Source organism: Corvus cornix, chromosome 12, assembly GCF_000738735.6.
Source record: "Corvus cornix cornix isolate S_Up_H32 chromosome 12, ASM73873v5, whole genome shotgun sequence".
NCBI classification, from domain to species: domain Eukaryota; kingdom Metazoa; phylum Chordata; class Aves; order Passeriformes; family Corvidae; genus Corvus; species Corvus cornix.
This window is the reverse complement of record NC_046342.1, coordinates 14,161,170-14,180,114: the sequence shown is the minus strand read 5'-3', so window position 1 is coordinate 14,180,114 and position 18,945 is coordinate 14,161,170. Positions and strand designations below refer to the sequence as shown.

The 18,945-nt window shown below is 43.8% G+C and overlaps 1 protein-coding gene across 1 annotated transcript in view; it reads left to right on the top strand.

Annotated features, from left to right (window-relative positions):
• The window catches only part of ADAMTS9 (ADAM metallopeptidase with thrombospondin type 1 motif 9), an 81,307-nt gene that overhangs the window by 55,862 nt on the left and 6,500 nt on the right, over positions 1-18,945 (top strand). Inside the window, 10 exon segments of the mRNA XM_039559099.1 lie at positions 3,146-3,313; positions 7,425-7,509; positions 7,512-7,597; positions 12,671-12,841; positions 14,377-14,571; positions 16,402-16,534; positions 16,772-16,866; positions 17,019-17,113; positions 17,208-17,341; positions 18,812-18,903. Of these exon segments, the coding sequence (XP_039415033.1) occupies positions 3,146-3,313; positions 7,425-7,509; positions 7,512-7,597; positions 12,671-12,841; positions 14,377-14,571; positions 16,402-16,534; positions 16,772-16,866; positions 17,019-17,113; positions 17,208-17,341; positions 18,812-18,903 (1,254 nt within the window).

Sequence of the window (18,945 nt, the reverse complement as noted above, 5' to 3'; positions counted from 1 at the left end):
GCCTCAATCACAAGCTGCAAACAGCCTTTCAGAGCAACTTAAGTGGAGGCAGAGGCAAGTTGACCACGGGTATATCCAAGTGCATGTGATTCTTGACTCTAGGAAGCTGGTTAGTGAAAAAATTCCGTACAGTACCTGGCTACACCATCAGGGCTGGCTCAGAGATGATATAAAGCAATAGAGGCTTTTCTGTTGACTCAGAGAGCCTTGGATAAGGTGAGGCTGTTATTCCAGAGACCTACCGTCTGTCCGCAGTACTTGGAAGCATTTTCGGGGGGGGGGGGGTGTGTGGGAAAGGAAAGAAGTCAAGAAAAAGAGGAATGTGAAGACAGTGATTTTATCAAATGTTTTGAGGAGGGCAATGTCAAAGCTTACCTCATTGTGGTACTGTTATTGGTAGGTACTATAAGCAAGCAGCATTTGCAGCCATGAAGAATTCTTTTAATGCATGCAAAGTTTCTCCAGGGTCCAAAATAAATGATGAGACTGATGGTGGTAGTTGGGTGTGGCATTTCCCTGACACATGGCATTGAGATGCAGCCCACTATTAAATTATGCTTTGCATGTGGCTCACATATGCTTAAAATCTATGTGCCAGATAAAAGTTGAATACCTGAAATGAATTAGAAGGCAGTTATTAAGTAGACTCTTTGCAAAGGAATTTTCAGTCTCTGATACTTAGTTACATTAGATTATCCAACCTTTCTTTTCTGTCAGTGCAAATGAGATCATAACTCAAATGTGCACGAAAGCAAATGGGTGGTTTAGATCTGCAAATGCACAGCTGCCTAACTTTGATTTATATTAAAGGCAGACATAGAAATGATTAATTCCAGCATCTTGGGAATTACATTTAAGTATTAACAAAATTAAGCAAATTATGCCTCAACCTCTGAGTGCACCGAGGTTTGCACACAGACTTGTTTGATCATGGGATCACAAGATAAATGTCAGAATCAGGCTCCATGCCAAAGTTAAGCATTTTGTAGAAGAGGAATAATAATTTTGGAAATAACTAGTACCAAATTGTTTATGAGATCAAGTATTTATCAACTACCCTCAGGTCCCCAGAAAGGTGCTTGCATTGTTGCACAGTGTGGTTAGTCTTACTTTTGGATAAGTAGTGGGATCCAATGTATTTTTTTTAATTAAGGATTGTCTGAGCTGTACCAGCTCGGGATGTGGGGCATGAGAGAGTCCTGATCAATTTACTCTTTAGCTGTCACAGTACAGTAGCATAACCTGCATGGAGAGCATTTACCAAGGAACACTTGAATTTTTGCTTAAATATCAGTATTGGTGTTTAGTCCAAAACAATAAATGGATGAAAATATTAGAAGTTTACAACTGGGTTTTGTAGGATGTAACATTTCTGTCTTGCGGCTGACGTTTGTTGCCTGGGGAGAGAAGTAGACAGAATGAAAAAATTAACTTCTGATGAAATTTGAAGGCTTATAAAATAGGATAACATTAGCTTGATCTTTCTTCTGTTGATACTAAAGAAAAGACGTGACATTTATGGATCTGGGTAACTCGTGAAAGTTCTGTTTTATTGCGAGGGACAGCATTTCCTCCGTTTTTCAGTGCAAGGTTGCATGTTGCTTGTTGGGTTCTTCGGCCTATCTTCAAATTGGATGTGGGCTCAGGAGAACTCAGAGGCAGCTGTCCCTGCTCAGCCTCTCAGAGGAGCATCATTAATGGCTCGTAAACCTGTTGGTCACACAGGACCTCAGTGATCTTTTTTCAATCTGTAACACTCTTGCAGCGGGAAAACAACCTTTTCCAGGGCATCATTTATACAGGCTTTTAAGCATCAATGTCTGATTTTAGAAGCTACATCCATTTCTCTCCACATTGGTCTGAACTTTTCTATTTAGAAACAAGTTACTGCTCTCTCGCTGGTTCTTTGTGGGCTGAATGAGCTCTAAGGAGGGCTGTAATATAAAATAATCACAGGTGTCAATACTGGAGGCCAATTTCTATTCTAGTGAATCTTCCAGAGCTGCTATATATATATAAATTTTTCAGGTTTCAAATGTATTTATAGGCTGGGAAGAGCTTGAGCTGTAATATATTTCTTGGGAAATATACTGATGGAGTGGATTCAAAATGAAAGTGAAAGCCTCATTTCTGCATGTTTTCTCTATTCTGAAAAGAAAGCAGAACATTTTATATGGAGAGATGGTTAAAACAGTGTGTTTGCACTCAAGGATTAAAGCAGTATGTTTATGACGTAGCATGTAATGAAGAAATAGAAGTTGAGTCTCTGGGTGCATCATGCTGAGTAAGAGGCTTGTTCTACACGAAACTGTCATATTAAATTCATGTCGTGATTCCAGACCCCTTTCATTCCTAAATCTTTGGAGGAGACTAATCTGAAATCAAAGTGAAGTTGCTTGGGGTTTGCATGCCAGAAGTGGTCACATTTGAAAAAGTTCAGTGAACCTGCAGAGGGAGGTTGAAATTAGTTGCTTCACTACAAAGCTTGCAGCTAACATACCTGCTGGTTTGCTTTTTGCTTTGATTCTCCAGGCTCTGCCGCCTTGCCACCTTCTGAGTTGTTTTCAAAATGCATAAATCTTAAGGATGAGCATGTCCTGGTTTCAGTCTGTTTAGTGAGGAAAAAAAAAAAGAAAAGTCAGACTACACTGATGAAACAAACACAAGCCTTTGTACCAAGGACATGGAAATACTGCACTTTTCTGCCTTGTCCTTTGTTCACTTATTTCCCTCTGTGAAGGTGCAGAGCACACTTTACCCTCCTGATTTACCAATATGTGACATCCCTTTGTACCAAGGTAAATGGAAATGGCTCCTTTCAAGTTCTTCTAAGTAGATACTGAGGGCTCCTGCCTTGATCCCTTTAAGATGACTCTGCTCCTTTGAAACCACTACAGCAATGGCAGGAATCCAGCCTTGTTATCTCTGCTGAATGTCAGCTGTTTTCTCTATTTTGATACTGGCATTCTGGGGGCTTTGACCAAGAATATCATGCACTATTAAGTGTCTGCACTCACCTCAAGCTTTGTGTAGCCTCCCAGGGACCTGGGGAGGTGCTTTTGGTCCAGCTGAAAGAAACTGCCCTGGGTATCCATGGCCCCTGTATGAGTGTGAAAACTGATCTGTTGTTACTTCATTTTTACAGTGTTCTGTCTCCTGTGGAAGAGGCCAAAAGCACCGCAGTGTGTACTGTTTGTCAGAGGAAGGGAGGCATGTAGAAGAAGAGTATTGTAAACACCTTGCTAAACCCAACGTGCAAAAGAAATGCAGAGGGGGCAGATGTCCGAAGTGGAAAGCAGGAGACTGGGGACAGGTGAGACATGCTGTGTACCTTTTTGCACCTTTTGGTATTCTTCCTCCATCAAATTGGTTAGAGCCTGGTTTTCCAATCACTTCTTTCCTCAGGAATTATTCAGGGATAAAAGTTTTTGGGCCAGATCCTGGTGTAAAACAGTGTAGCTTCATGGACAGCAGTAGAGCAACACAGAATTGTACCAGCTGAAAACATGGCAGCTTGCTTTTAGTGTCTATCTGGAAGTAAATTCCTTGTGGTATATTTTAAGTTTCTACTAGAAACATCATTAGTATATAATATTAAAGAGAATGTACTATTTATTCATGTTTTTAATATAATTTAAATATCATATCTCAAGTAGAAGCTTCCTTAGTTTTGGGAAATCTGAAACTATTATCATCTTCCTGGGAAAGCCTAAAAAATAATCAGAATTGTTCATTAAAACTGTTTTTCACTCCCTTTCTTTCTTAACAAACTCGTTGCTTGATTTTCGCTCATTAAAAAGTCAGACAGTGATGCAGAGAGCAGAGGCTGCTGGAAATGAGAAAGGACTTAAACTTCTTGCTTTCTGAAAGCATACCTTGAATCCTTGTTTTCCTGAAAATAATGTCTTTGTCATCACCTTGAATCTGTTTCATCACATTTTTAACTCTGAACCTTGCTTTTCCCTCTACCTCATTAGCATGCTAATCAGCGGAATTATTGAAAATCCCAGACTAAATGAACTGTTAACTTGTAAAACACCATGTTCCCATGCACTCTATCTTTCAAATTTAGGTACAAAACACCCATTCTTGCTGTATTCGAGTTCCCTGAAAGACAAACCATTAACATTGCTACAGGCACACATGCAAATGGTAGGACTAGGACAGCATGCTGTTGATTAATGTCCACTAATAAAAAGGACAATAAACCCATTAATGTTCTATGATTATTTTCAGACTTGTATTAGTTGGGTTTTCTTGATCCTTACTGGATTCACAGGAAAGGAGTATTTGCCATTATGTGGGTAAAGAACTTAGTGTTCATTCACCATGGAGGTTCAGTTACTGAGGTCTGGGTTCTTTACTTGAGGATGGGAGCATCCAGCCTGTGAAATCCACAGTACTGCTCCCATATTGGAAATTAAGTCAATATTATTACTTTTATTACCTTCAGGACTGAAACTGAAATTTTATACAGGAGCCAGACTGAAATGAAACACCAGGCCATTAGACAGTCTTGTGATATCCAGTTTGCACCTTATTTTAAATGACTGCTCCCAAAAGCAGTTTTTTACAGTTAATAATTGTAAACATGATGGTCTGTCAGCTGTATTAAAATACACTAATATTAATTGATGAAAGTAAGTGGTTTAAAATTCCCAGCTTTCCACTGCATAAGGGGTGTTGATTTTATGATTATATTTAGAGAAAGGAACCCGAGTTAATAGGAGGATGAGGTGATTTATGGTCTGAAGTAATCTCTTATTACTGGGCAATTAAGAAATATTTGTATGCTAATGGTAATGCTAAGAATAGGCTTTTCCAGGAGTAGCTGCTCAGCCCAGGTTCCTGATGCTGGATGTGCTCAGCCAGCCAGCATCTTGCTTAGAGAAGAGAAAGGGGTAGAAACACATGCTACAATATCAAATTGGGCTTTTTAAAGCCCTGTGAAATGCTGTGACATGGATCTCTGAGCCTCACTGGTGCTGGCAGCATTTTTTTGCCTGTGACAGATGAAGAGTTGGGGCTGTCAAAACGTTTGGAGTTCTGGCCCTGAATCCCTTGTAAGGGGTGTTCAGGGCTTTGCCAGAGATTTAATGCCTTGGAGCCAAGCTGGATTTAGGTGCTGAACTTCTCATTAAGAGCATGAAGCAGACAGGAGTTTGGTGCTCTGAATACACAGTAGATCAGGGTATAAATTGGGCACAAAAACTCTGTGTGACTTTCCCTATCACCAGTCCCACTCTTGCAAATAGGAACCATGATCCGTTTCCACTTAGATATTATCCAAAAAAACCCAAACTTTCTGAAGGTCTAATTGCCTCAGAAAGTTAATACCAAGGCTGAGCTGCTGTGAGCTGGCTACTTTTTTTCCTGAATAAACCAGCAAAAGTCTGCATGAGAAATAAGGCGAAGTTTTCCCATAAAAGTGCATCTTGGTGTCACTATATATGCACAGGACCCATTGCATACACCTTTAGGTGTTGGGGGTTTTTGCCTCCTGGAAAAGGAATTACTCAAAAAATTAAGATTAAAGAACACAGGAATGGTTTAAAACCAGTCTCAGTTGGACACTGGCTGTGCTCGTGCTCCACTCCTAGGTTTTTTCTCTTTGGATATTTTGTATTCAGAGGGTGATGAATTCTTTTCTAGGTTGTTATGAACCCACTTCCCTGCAGCAAAGCATTTTTGAGATATCTGTAATAATCAAAAGGGAAGAAAAAAGACTTTTTCTCCAAGTTTTAAATGCGCTTATGTCTGCACTAAATGTCAGATTTAATGTGTTTGCTTCTCCTAAGTGGTGTCAATTATGGCCATTTACCTTTCATTTAACAAAAATACCAATATTTGTTCTGCTGTCTGGTATTTGCATACTTCAACTGCAGGCTGAAACGCAGCCCTATCTAAAAAAACAAGTAGAGCATCAGGTAGAGCTTCTGGTACAGCCCAGGGACCATCCTCTCCCCAAACCCATGTGTCACACACAGTGCAGCCCCCCATGAAAAAGCCATGGTGTCACTTGTGCTCTTTTATCCATACCCGGGCTCTTTATGTTGGTGATAAATGGAACCCAAAAGATATCTTAGAGCATGGTAGGCATCCTGGTGTATATGTTTCTCCAAGTTTGTGCCTTTATGCAATTTAAGAGTCCTCTATGGAATGTGTAGGACAAAGAGCACTGTTAATCCCAGGGAAGCAGCAGCACATGGGAAGCATTTGCAGCACCAGTGACAGAAATCTCACTGCTGCTTTCAAAAGCTACACAAAAATGCTCCCACCCTCTTAATATCTGAAGCCAGTTGAATATTCACAGTCAGCTTTTCTCTGGTTCTCTTGGCTTTATGGGGCATTTGGATAGTAAAGCAAAGAGCATTATGGAGGAATACTCTACAGAAGAGGGAATTGCTTCCCCATTAGGCACCACAATTCCCTGCCATATGAAGGCTCGTTTTAATGGGTGTTGCAATAACAGACTGTGAACTTATTTTCTTAGTTTCTGATATATTAATAAGTAATATTAGTTGTAAAAAGTAACTAATATTAGTTGTTAATTCAGGTGGGTTTTCAATACATGCCTTTAATTTTTATGCACTTTCTTCTATAAATGCAGATTCTCTTAATTCCAAATCTGTATAGTATACTTTAAGGTCTAGCCAGAAGGAATCTGTACCAGAGAAATATTAAGTACTGCTAAACATATTTGTGTGTAATCACGACACTAAGAAATGTTGCATGAAAGAAAAAATAAGCTGTTAAGAGTTTTGCAGTACAGATAATAATTTAAAGATGTATGAGAAACAGAGAAATTCAGGCATTTGTTGCTGCGCCTTGAAGTTGGGAGAAATGTGCCCACAGTGTAATGAAGGAAATGTGAAATGCAGTTAATTTTAAAAAGACATTTGTTTTCACAAACTAACTGTATTCCCTCCCTTGGTGCATGTGCACATTTAAATGCATGCTGAAAGAAATCCCAGCTATATCACACCTTTCTCTCTCTACAGCTACATACTTTCTTCTACACAATCCAAGTTTGCTTTTCATTAAAGCCCATTCTATGGCATTTGATGTATTTTGAACTATGATTTTTCTGAACCTGTGCCTTAGAAGCAATACTCAGAGCAATGCTCAGAGCCCAGCCACCTCTGGGGTGTCAGGGTGGTTTAGCAGTGCCGCTATTTGGCAATAAAATGAGATTTTGCAATAAAAATCCTGTCTGGGAAGTCCTGACCTCACTGAAGCCAACGGCAAAAATTCCCGCTGGCTTCAGATTCATCGTTTTCCCTTGCACAATGAAAAGCCACACCTGGAAGTTTGATAGAGCATCGCTATCGATGCCACGGAGCTCAGAGCAGAGAGTGAACCCCCTGAACTTACCTTGGTGAGTGTCACGGGGAGCTCCACTCACCTTCTGTCCCTTCCTGCAGTGCTCTGTGTCCTGCGGCCGGGGCGTCCAGCGCCGCTCTGTGCAGTGCCACAGCGGCACCCCGAAGGCAGCCGAGGAGGCCGAGTGTGACCGGCCAGCCGGCCAGCTCCGCAGCGGGACTGTCACCTCCCCGCGTGCCCCACGCACCTCTGGGCAGCCGGAGAATGGCAGCCGGTAAGCAGGACCCCCTCCACCCGGCCCTGGGGTCATCGGCTTCTGTGCTCTCAGGCGTGGGATGATGCTGGATGCTGAGGCCGGGGAGCGCTGCCAGAGGGTCGGGGTGTTGGGGTTGCAACCTGGGATTGACAAAAGAAAAAGAGGCAGAGGGAAGGCTCATGCGTGCTGGCTGGAAGGGAGAGCCGAGAAATGCCTCTGTAGGGTTAATTTATTGCTTCGTGCTGCCCTGTGTTTGGCTGGGACCTATGCAAATACTGAGCAGGTTTTGGGTAGGGAGGATTTGGGTCTCTTCCAGGAGACAGAGCCCTGCCGCGCTGCTCCAGCCTGAGCCCCGTGCCTGGAGGAATTAGGGAGCAGTGGTAATTCCCTCTTTCCTGCCCCATTACCCTTGCTCCAGCTGACATCCCTATCCTTTCACTGAGCCCCCGGTCTTTGCTCTTTTATCAAGCCAGGAGTAGTGCTGACATCAAGTCTTCCATGGGAGATGATGCTTTTCTGAGTGACCAGGATCAGTCCCCATCAAAAACAGCTCCTGAGGCTGGAGCTGGGGATACAGCTGCTGCTTCAGTGGTTCAGGGAGTGACTCCATCTCTCCTGCAGTGTGGGCAGTGGGTGCCCTCAAGACTGGTGGGTCGTAGGAGGACGAGGGGACTCAGAGCAGGAGGAGCCCTCCTGTGCACTGCCAGGAGGCTGCTATGTCAGCCTTCAAGTGCACAGAAGGTTTTGGCAGAGACAGTTCAGACCAGACACCACAATTATTCTTTTCATTCTGATTTTTTTTCTATTTTTAGCCCCTGCATGCGTTATCTCAGCCTGACAGAAACAGGGCACACAAGTTTAGCTTCATTTTCCCCAACCTCAGCAGTGCTGGGAAGTTGGGTTTATAATCCTATGTAACCCAGCCACGAGTGTAGGAGGCCAGGGGGGGCTGTGCCCTTTCCCAGCTGCTTCCCAGTACACAGGGAGGTGTGATGGGAAGCAGCAGGAGGCAAAGCTGATCTGGTCACACAGTGATACCTGATGGAAACATCCCAGCCAGAAAAGGAAATGTAGGAATGGCTGAGGGGGCTCCAGCAGACTCCTTGCAATGAACTTTAGGTTTTACAGAGCCTATTAATTTCTTCAGCTAATAAATTTAAAGGCAGCAAAGTAGATCACCAAACAGCATGTAGTGGCAGTCCTTACCTAGTGGTGTAATCAGCCCTGAAAAGAAATAGCTCGTGCTCCATCCTTTCATAGAATCTTAGAATCATTAAGTTGGAAAAGACCTCCAAGATCATCAAGTCCAACTTTCAACTGAATTTTGCCCTCTCTCCCTTATTTTTGCAACTTCCTGAACCAGTTTGGAGAGGCGCCTGTCTCCACCCTTCCAAGCCCTTGATGGGATATGAATACTGATGTTCTTCTGAAGTTTTCCAGGACTCCCCATTGCACTGGGGAAATTTTGAACATATTATGGAGATTTTTTTTTCTCCAAGGGAGCTTTACTGGGGGGATGGACTGGAGGTTTCCTCACCCTCATAAGTACTCTTAAGTAACCATGAACAGGAAAATGCAGGAGCTGCCCAATGTGAGCTTGTCCCTTTGGCTGACTCCAAGCATTTCTTCCAAGCATTTCTTATTTTGTTCTGGTTTACACAGTGAACAAAAGGAGTAGCACCTCCTCCCCAGCCATGGGCCCTCTCCCTGAGGAGGCACAGGTTGCATTGGTATTCTCTGAGCAGGGAGCAGCAATGAACCCTAATTGACATGGATGGCAGGATGTACATAACATCCCAGTGCTGTCTTGTTCTTGATTTCTTATCTTTAAAGGGAATCTGTCAAGAGGGTTTGGGGTTTTTTAATTGTTCCTTTTTGTTGTTGTTGTTTAGAAAAAAAGTGTTGGTCTTGACAATGAGAAGGAATATGAAACTTACTGGAAACCATTTATTGCTCTGTTGGTGTATCACCATTAATCACCTGTTCTCAGTGCCCTCACCAGGGAGAAGGAAGTCAATAGAAAGCCTCACTAATGTCAAAATAAAACTCAGACCGGCGTCACAAACTAAGAAGGAAAACTGGGAGAAAGAAGGGGTTTTTTATTTAATATGAGCCTCTGTGGAAGGACAATGCACAGCTCTGGAAGCTGCCATGCAACTCCTCAATCTTTGACATTTGCCTTTTGGGGGTAAATTGTGCCATCCTTGCCTGATTTGAATTACAGAGTTACCCAAGGCATGTTTTAAGTGTTCATGGCACAGGGGGTACATTTAATCTCTGTGTCAGATTGTTATTTTTTAAAAAAAGAAGAAAACAATTAATGCTTTTGCAAAGCAATGCCTTTGGGGTTATTTTAATTGTTGTTATTGTTCTTCCAAAACAGTTTCAGAAGCACTTGAAATGGTCCTTAATTTGAACTGCCAGGAAAAAAGTTCAAAATTTGGGAAATGAGGCAAAAGAGACAAATATTTTCAAATGCCTGATCTGTTTTTCAGATTTTGCTATCAATAGCTGTTATAGCCTGGCCCCACTGTTTTGTGTGAGATTTAAGTCAGTCTTGAACATGAGATTTCATGCAAAATCTGTCACTGCATCAAAAGGAAAAATAGCCTGGCTAAACTATCTGCTTTCTACATGAATAATGTTTTATAACCTTGGGGTGGCTGATTGGAATCTCTGCAGTGTTTCTCTTTGACTTAGTTTATGATGGTCTCACTGTCTTTGAGCCACATTTAATATTTCAGTGGGATTATTTTAATTGTCAGTTACCCCTAAAAATACAAGTAATCAAACTTTCAATTTCTGACAATGACAAAATGCACAGAGCTGGCTCATGTTTATTTGGCCACACAACTGTTACTTGCAGACAAACCCAAATCAGGCTGGCCTGTGCTTGGGAGTGTCAGTCTCTCATCAGCAAGTGATGACTTCAAACGAGGATGGGCTTTTGATGTGATAGCTCTTCACTGCCAATGTCAGAAGATGCCTTGATGGCATAGAGATGGCTCATGCTCTTAAAGTGAAGCATGAGCCAATGTATTTTGTAAATTTAGTCTGAAATATACATTAAGGAGGGGAGGCAAAATCAGGCTTGGTCCTTCCCACTACTTTCAAGGTGCCTCCTTTGGCTGTGAGGGACCATGGAACAATTTACCCTGTATTGCTGACCTCTTTCTGGGCTGGAAAATGCCAAACCAGAGAGGAGGGAAGCTTTGAGCATCCTGTGACCCCACTCCCACTGTGCTGGAGAGTCCCTCATTAGGGAGGAGCAGGAAGGTCAGGGTTCAGGCTGCCCCAAAAGTGCCTGGAGAGCTATCAGGGAAGCTCCATGATGATGGAGCTCTAGTGGAGCCATATTCACACACAATGACCCCCTTTCAGTTTTTACTTATGTAATAGGGAGATAATCAGAGATGAGCAAATGTAGCTCACTTTGTTTGCTTTCTGGGGAAATCACACTCCAGCAAATTCCTCCAGCCCCTGTAGGATCGCCATGTTTCAGCACAGACCAAGAAAGGAGCTTCCACTCCAAGGACTCAAAGCAAGAGAGTAAATAAGGTTGAAAGCACACAAAGCCCCTGGGGTCTTCTGGCAGACTGCAGATTTTGCAATGTTGACTGTTGCCTAAGAGCTCCTAAGTTATTCCTTTGGAATAAATGCTGCTTTGTGGAGCTGCCTCTCCTTCCCCATCCCTTTCCACTTTGTCCCAGTTCTAAATATTTACACCCAACATGATGTTGTGCTCACTGCTGCTCTCCAGGTTTGCTGCTGCTGCCACAGACTGATCTGATTTTTCAGTATTCTCAAATAATTTACAATCCTGATTCTGACAGCTAATTACAGAAACAGGGCCATGACAGTGCCTCTATCTTGCAATTAGCTGAACCCACTAAGATCTTGCTAATTGTGGGCCAGCCAGGAGAACAGGAGCTGCCTCAGGGAGGCTGGAAATGATGTTTGGAGGGTGGGACTCTAAAACTGGCACAGTGTTACAAGCCTAGGTGACTTCAAATGGTGTTTCTGTACAGATAGGGATGGTCTGGTTGGATGTTTTATCCCTTTCCTTAAGGGGAAGACATTTCCTACATGTTCTATAAAATTATTATTTTCATGCATTTTTCTCCTTGTTAATCCAGTTAGTTGAAAATGTTAGAAGTCCATTACAGGCAATAGCTTAAAGAAAATAGGGTTTTACTAGGCACCTGCTCTATGCTGATTTATTTTGTTTTATATGTGTTTTTTCTAAGATGCTTTCCAAGGACAGTATCACTCCCAGGAACACAGCCTCACAGTCCGGCTGGTTTTTCCAAGACAAGCAGAGAAAGAACTGAGTCCTTAAAGTCTCTAAAAGGCCCTGGGGAGCAGTTGTACTTGGCTGGCACGGGTTGCTCTTAATATCAGGCAGGGCAGTGTTTAAAAGAGAATAAACCTTCAGGGCTGTCTCCACTGCAGAGACAAAGCTGTGTTCAAGGCCAGGCTGGGTGAAGCTCTGAGCAACCTGGCCTAGTGGGCGGTGTCCCTGCCCATGGCAGGCGGTTGGAATTAGATGATCTCTGAGGTCTTTTTCAACCCAAACTATTCTGTTATGATTCTATGATTCTATGTGCCCCCACACCAGGGCAGAGAGGTGGGGAAGGGGCTCCCCCCACACCAGCCATAGCCAGAGGTGCAGCAGTGTGATTTTTGCAAGGGGGTGGCTGAGTAGTTGTTCTCCAAACAGTCATATTTACTAGGGGCTGAAATAATGGGGGTTGGCCCCTTTCTTCTCCCCTTGCCCTATCTCCTGACCCAGCATGCCCAATGCTGCATCTCTTGATCCCATCACAGCTGGACTCCACATCTGCCCCATCCCAGTACGTACTACCTTGGTTTCTCCTCTCTCCTGTGGATTTGGGTTAGTACCTCTAGAGGTCAGGAGCAGTTTGTCAAAGGCAGCAGCATCTGGCACAGCAGGGTCCTAGTCAAAAATTTTCTCCCAGGTGGTACCAGTGACAGCTTACAGGGGTTGCTGGGAGGAGGACTCACTCTGGATGCAGATTCATTCACTGGAGTCCCTCAGGGGTTGCATGAGCCATTGTTTCTTACACACAGTGCACGAAGACGTGCGGGGAGGCGTCCCGGTTCCGCAGGGTGTTCTGTGTGGATGAAAACAAGCAGCTGCAGAACAGTGGCTACTGCGACGCCAGCAGGCGCCCCCCCGAGATGGAGAGCTGCAGGCTGCCCCCCTGCGAGTACATCTGGATCACGGGAGAGTGGTCGGAGGTGAGTCCCCATCCCCATCCTTGCACCAATGCCATGCTCTCCTCCTCTCGGCACTGCCCTTGCTGAGGTATTGCGACCCAGATCAACAGAGGCAGGGCAGCGCTGTGGGCTTTAATTATTATTTTTTGGTTTATTTTTGTATTTTTGTTTTCTATCCAACAGTCTCCCTGTTGGATAGAAAGGAGCAGCACTGTGGGAGACAACCAGGATATTAAAGACTAAAAGCAGTGTGCTCAGAGTCCTAGCTAATATTATCTGGAGGCAATTTTCTTTCAAAGCACAGTGCATTCAGCAGGCACCCTCTTTGGTTTTCTGCTGGTTTATTTCATTTATTTATTTATTTGGTTTTAGTCCCATCCACTCCTGGGGGGCTCTGGGGCCCTGTGAATTGCATAAGGGTCCAGGTGAGCATCATGGGGGAAAGGCAAGCCTGGATGTGACCACAGGGGAACATCCTTCCTCAGTGGTGTCTTTGCAGGGGCAAGGACCCAGAGTGAGGGAATGCGAGACATTCACCCTCACAGCTGAGAGGGCAGGACATTCACCCTCACACAGAGAGGGCTTGGCAAGGAAAAGAGATGAGTTTTCCTTGTGGCAGGTGCCACATGCAGGAGGACCCAGGCTAATCTCAGCCTATGTCCTTCTGCAGCCAGTGAAGGTTACTTTTCAGTTGGAGAAACAGCAGAGGGAAATGACGAGGCAGCTGCGGACACAGCACTGATTAAAAAGAAAGAACAAGAAAGGGAAAAAAGAAAACATGCCGGAGCTGAGGGGGAGGAGAGACAAGCCACCTGAGACAGTGCAAGGAGGGAGAAACATGGAGACATGAGAGTATCTCAGAGCAGCTTGGTCTCCTGGGTGGTTTCTTAAGAGAAATATTGAGGTGCCTGTCAGGCTGGCTGCTCCCAGGTGGTCTCCCAGGCACCGTCTACCCACACCCAATGCCTGGGAGACCACTTGGGAGCACTCAGGCCCATGAAGACAGAGGTGGAGAGGGCTTACAGAGCCAGAGCTTGTCTCTCCCCAGGTCCCACTTAGCCCTTTGATGAGGAGGGCAGAAGTGCTGTTTATCCTCTAATTACAATGAAAAATTTCTCATTCTTCCAGTTGCTGGCAAGTACCTGCAATTCTGGGTCAACCTTGACCATTTTCTATCTCTGTGTATCCCATGGGAAAGAACACCACCAAACCAAAACAACTAAATAATAGAGGCATTTCCGAGTTCCCAAGGATCTTCTGCTCCTTTCTTTGTACTTGGGAAGAAATAATAGGTGCCCAGGAGCCAGCCTAGAGTAGGGAGTCCTGGAGCAGCTGTAGATACAGCCCAGAGAGGAACTGGGTGCTCAAAGATAGTGCCAGGTACCAGCCCACTTGTAGTAGCCACTTACAATATTCATGACTGGCTTAAACAGATACCCGTGATCCCTTGAAGCAGTTTCCTGTGTTAAAAGCTGACAGGCCTGGTTTCCTCCCCTCCCATTTTGGGCAGCCTTCCTGAAGTAGGTGGTGCTCACCGGTATTTCCTCTGCCCACAGTGCTCCGTCACGTGCGGGAAGGGATACAGGCAGCGCCTCGTGTCCTGCAGTGAGATTTACACCGGGAAGGACCACTACGAGTACGGGTACCAGAACATGGTCAACTGTCCTGGCACACAGCCCCCCAACATCCAGCCTTGCTACCTCAGGGAGTGCCCCATCTCGGCCTCCTGGCGCGTCGGCAACTGGGGAAGCGTAAGTTTGGCAAACTTCTTTTTTAGCCAAAAAGGCTGGAACAACCTGGGATTTTTTTAGACACAGACTGAAGGTTTGGCAGGGGAATGTTTTAGAGCTGCTTAAATTAATGCATGGGATACTCTGGTGCAGCAGCAGCCCTGGTGTGTGTAGGGCTCCATACTTCAGACTGAACCCCTTTGTATGGGGGAGTCCCAGCAGCTACAAGTAGAGTCATTCATGAAAATTGGGATGTAGCCAGCATTTGTGGCCGTGTTGGTGGCCATGCTGAATGCTTAGTCAGAGAGTGGGGTCATTGCAGAAAACAAGGGTTTGAAAGCCTTGTGCTAGAAGGATTGATGGGTCATTGGCAACTGCAGTTGATCCCACTTGGCCACATGTACGATAAAGACTTGGGAGCCACCATTAGGCTGAAACACTGGTTATTTGAGCCTTAAAAGGATTTTTTTCTTCTTTTTTCCTTCCCCTCCTTCTTACAAATGCTGGGACAGGTCAGGGGAAAGAGCTTGGCCTTACTCCTAAAGTTATTTGTGTTGAGCCTCTTCTGGGGCCTGAACTACAAGATCAAATTTTAGTTAAGGTGATAACATTTCACTTCTTAGGGCTTCTGACATTCTTTGAAATGTGATGTTTCTCCCATAAACTTGATTTATTAACCCAGCTCAGGCATTTGTAGGAATTTGTCAAACCTTTATGAGGCAATGAGTGTCAAGCCAAGTAAAACATAGTGGAAGTTGTCACAGTAGCTGGCAAAGCCATTTGAAACCTAAGTTCCTCCTGCCCCATAGGAAGCTTCAGATCCTCCGTGTGAGTCAGCACAGAGGAGTTGCAGCAAAGAGCTCAGCCTCAATTAATTGGTATTTTCCCTCAGAATTTCAGTGCAAAATACCCAACTCATTAATCCAACTTCACTGCAAAGAGCAGTTATTTCAGAAAGACCTTTCTCCTCACTTTGGGCTGCTGAATGTCCCAGTGACTACCAAGTACCATGACCCTTGTCAGCTCTGATTTTGAAAGGGATTTGATGTAAAATGCCATCACCTTTGATGGACAGAGAGAGTCCTACTCAGTGCTTTAGGTAAGTTTCATGGAACTGGACTTGATAAAGAGTAAATGCCCAAGCTGTGAATACCATGAGCCATTGAAGACCATCTTCTTCATGGTGTGTTCCTTTAGACTAATCATTCTAAATGGATGAGCAACTTCATTTTCTTTATAGCCTAACCTGGTAGCTGTAGAAAGAGCTGATTTTAATTTCTCGAGTACTTGAAAGAACAAGTTGTGGGTGGGGAGCAAGATGCTCCACTTCTCATAGCCCACACTCAGTAGCTGGATGGTCTCCTGCATTGTAGCTCCAGTAACTTGTGCAATTTCAGACTTAGGATTGCCCTTGATCTAGGTGGTTTGAGGTTGACCTTCAAAGTACACAGATTTAGCCATTTTTCCAGCAGGTGAGGGGAGAGAAAATTTCGAGGTTCCTTTTTTTTTTGGTGCAATTGGCATAGAAAACAACAATCTTCCTAATGTGAAAAATAAACAATTTCACTTGAACACATGGTTCGCTTTAACCAACTACCTCATCCAGCAAAGTGTGCAAACGCTGAGCAAAATATGGTAGTCTTGAAGTAATCAGTGATAATAAGGAAGGGATTAATAACCAAAGGGACTACTACACATTTGATTAAAATTAAGCCTGTGTTTGAACACTTCGCAGGATTGGAGTCTTTGCTGCTTTTTCTTGATACAAGGGAAACCATCTGTCTCTGTTCTTTCTTCTGGAGCCCAGAAACCCTTGAGATAGAATAGGAATCTCTGTCTTGTGTCCCGCAGTGCTCTGTCACCTGTGGAGTTGGGGTCATGCACCGCTCAGTGCAGTGTTTGACCAACGATGACCAGGTCAGCAGCTTGTGCCATGTGGACCTGAAACCCGAAGAGAGGAGAACATGCCACAATGTCCATGACTGTAAGTCTGCAGATTTACACCTTCTTTTGCCGTTCTCATGGCTTCAGCATCTTTTCCCATCAAACTTGTAGAGATCTGCAGTATCTCCAAGCATTGGGAGCCATCCAAGTAAGCGCTAAGGCACTTCAGGGAAACCTCTTAAAAAGAAAAAAAGATGTTTTGATGCTTTGGAAGCCTCACAGTGTTCCAAAAGAGATTTTGATGTACAGTTGTTCAAGTATTTCTGTTTTGTTTCAGGTGAATTACCAAGGAGTTGCAAAGACATTAAAAATCTCAAAGGTGTCACTGAAGATAGTGAATATTTCCTGCAAGTCAAAGGAAAGACATTAAAGGTGCATTTCAGCAACAGAATGATAGTTAATGGGTTTTCTAAAGGTTCAAGAGGACCCTTCGTGTGGTCTTCACTTCCACTCTTGGATTTTCTGCCTTTGGTTGTCTTTGTGCTGCCTTTGCACATGACACAAGTCTTGCCTCTCTCTTTCAGGTGTATTGCTCTGGGATGCAGACTGACAGCCCAAAGGAATATGTGACCCTTGTAAATGGGGATGCAGAGAATTTTTCAGAGGTGTATGGATACAGGTAAGAAATCCTGTAATCATGAATCTCACAGTGTTTTTGTTTTCCATGGCAATATTTCCCAGTCATGAGTAGAAAGGGTTTTCTTTTGATTTAGATTGCATAACCCAACTGAGTGTCCATATAACGGGAGCAGACGAGAAGACTGCCAGTGTAGGAAAGATTACACAGCAGCTGGGTTTTCCACCTTCAGCAAAGTAAGGCTGGACCTGAACACTATGCAAATAATAAGTGAGTAAAAACAGGGCCTTGCCATTAAAAAAATGTTTATTTTACACAAATATAGCTGTAACTACAAGCAGGCAGTAGTACTCTAGTGAACAATATTCCTGAGAATTCCTTTTAAAAGCTGCTTTTAGACTTGGTCATCTCTTTGCTGCTTTACACTTGGAGACTGCAACTTAAGTACATCAGAGATCCTCATGTTATTTCTCTGTAAAACAGGAAAATATTAAGGCAATTGCTGGTGTATCTGCTCTGCAGAGTGAGTATTTGCATGCTCCCAGCAACCCAGTGTATTTTGTGAAGAATTTTATTTTATTTCATTTGGTCCCCTCTTTTCAGAATGGACTCGGACACAAAGCCTAACCAGGGAGGAGCTGCCCCACTCCCCCTCCATTTTACTCTGAGAGGTGTCAGGAGATCCTAGTGCAGGGGTCTCCACCAGGGTGGGGATGCTGTTCCCAGTGGCCAGAGCAGACGAGTCTCTTGGCAGAGCCAGACCACGGGGAAATAACTTGTGTTGAGAGCTGGGGACGTGGATTTGCAGTGGAGAAAGAGTGTAACTATGCAATATGAGTAACACACTGTCTCTTTTGTCATTCCTGTCAGCTGGGAGCCCATCCCACCACCAGAGACCCTGTAGCATCCCATAAGGTTATGGTTTCAGTCCCCCTGACTCCACTGCTATCAGTTTCCAGCAAATGTTTTAAAATAACATATTGTTGGGAGTTCATTCAGTAAATAGCTAAGTGGCTTTTTAGCAAATCAAAATCCTTCCCTGTAAAACGACTCTTTATCTGACAAGTGGTTTTTATCACTTAATTTTCAAGACCTCCCAGTCTATCAATCTGTAAAAAGCTACTAATAATCTGTAAAAGCTCCTAGGTAAAGATCTCAAAGGAACCACCCTCGAGGAATTTGATACCAAATCCCTTTGAATTTAAAAAGGAGCTGGGCACCTACCTCTGTCAGGCAGGAGCTATCTCACATCCCCATCTAAATGAGTCTCAGTTACTTCAGATCCCTCCAGAGCAAAATACTCCAATTCCCTTTGAAAACCTGACCCCTGGGCTGGGGCAGCCAGGAGAGCAGAGATGTTGTTTGCCTTTGTTTAAAAGAGAGATTTAGAAGGTGCTGTAGCCTTCTTGAAAGTGGGGGATTTTTTGATAGAGAAATAAACCCCAAGTCAATGGTTCAAGTTTTGTTATTTATACCTTGTTCCTAAATCACCAACGGATTTAAACTGAGCTGTAAATACTGAGTGTAAGTGTCCTGTTAAATTCAGTGCTCATGTGCTGGGAATCACATGTGGGATGAATCAGGAGATTTAATATTAAAAAGTATAGTAGTCTTGACTTCATACATTAATGTAGGAAGCCAGCTTTGGTGAATTTAAACATTAGCAAAGAGCATGTTTACATTTATTTTGTCTCTCTCCCTGCATCTTTCTTTCTGTTATTCACCAACTCTTCTCCACAGCAACTGATTTACAGTTTGCGCGGACACATGATGGACGACCTGTCCCTTATGCCACTGCTGGGGACTGCTACAGTGCTGCCAAATGCCCGCAGGTATTTGACAAGAGCATTTAATAGGGATTGGTGCCATTTGTT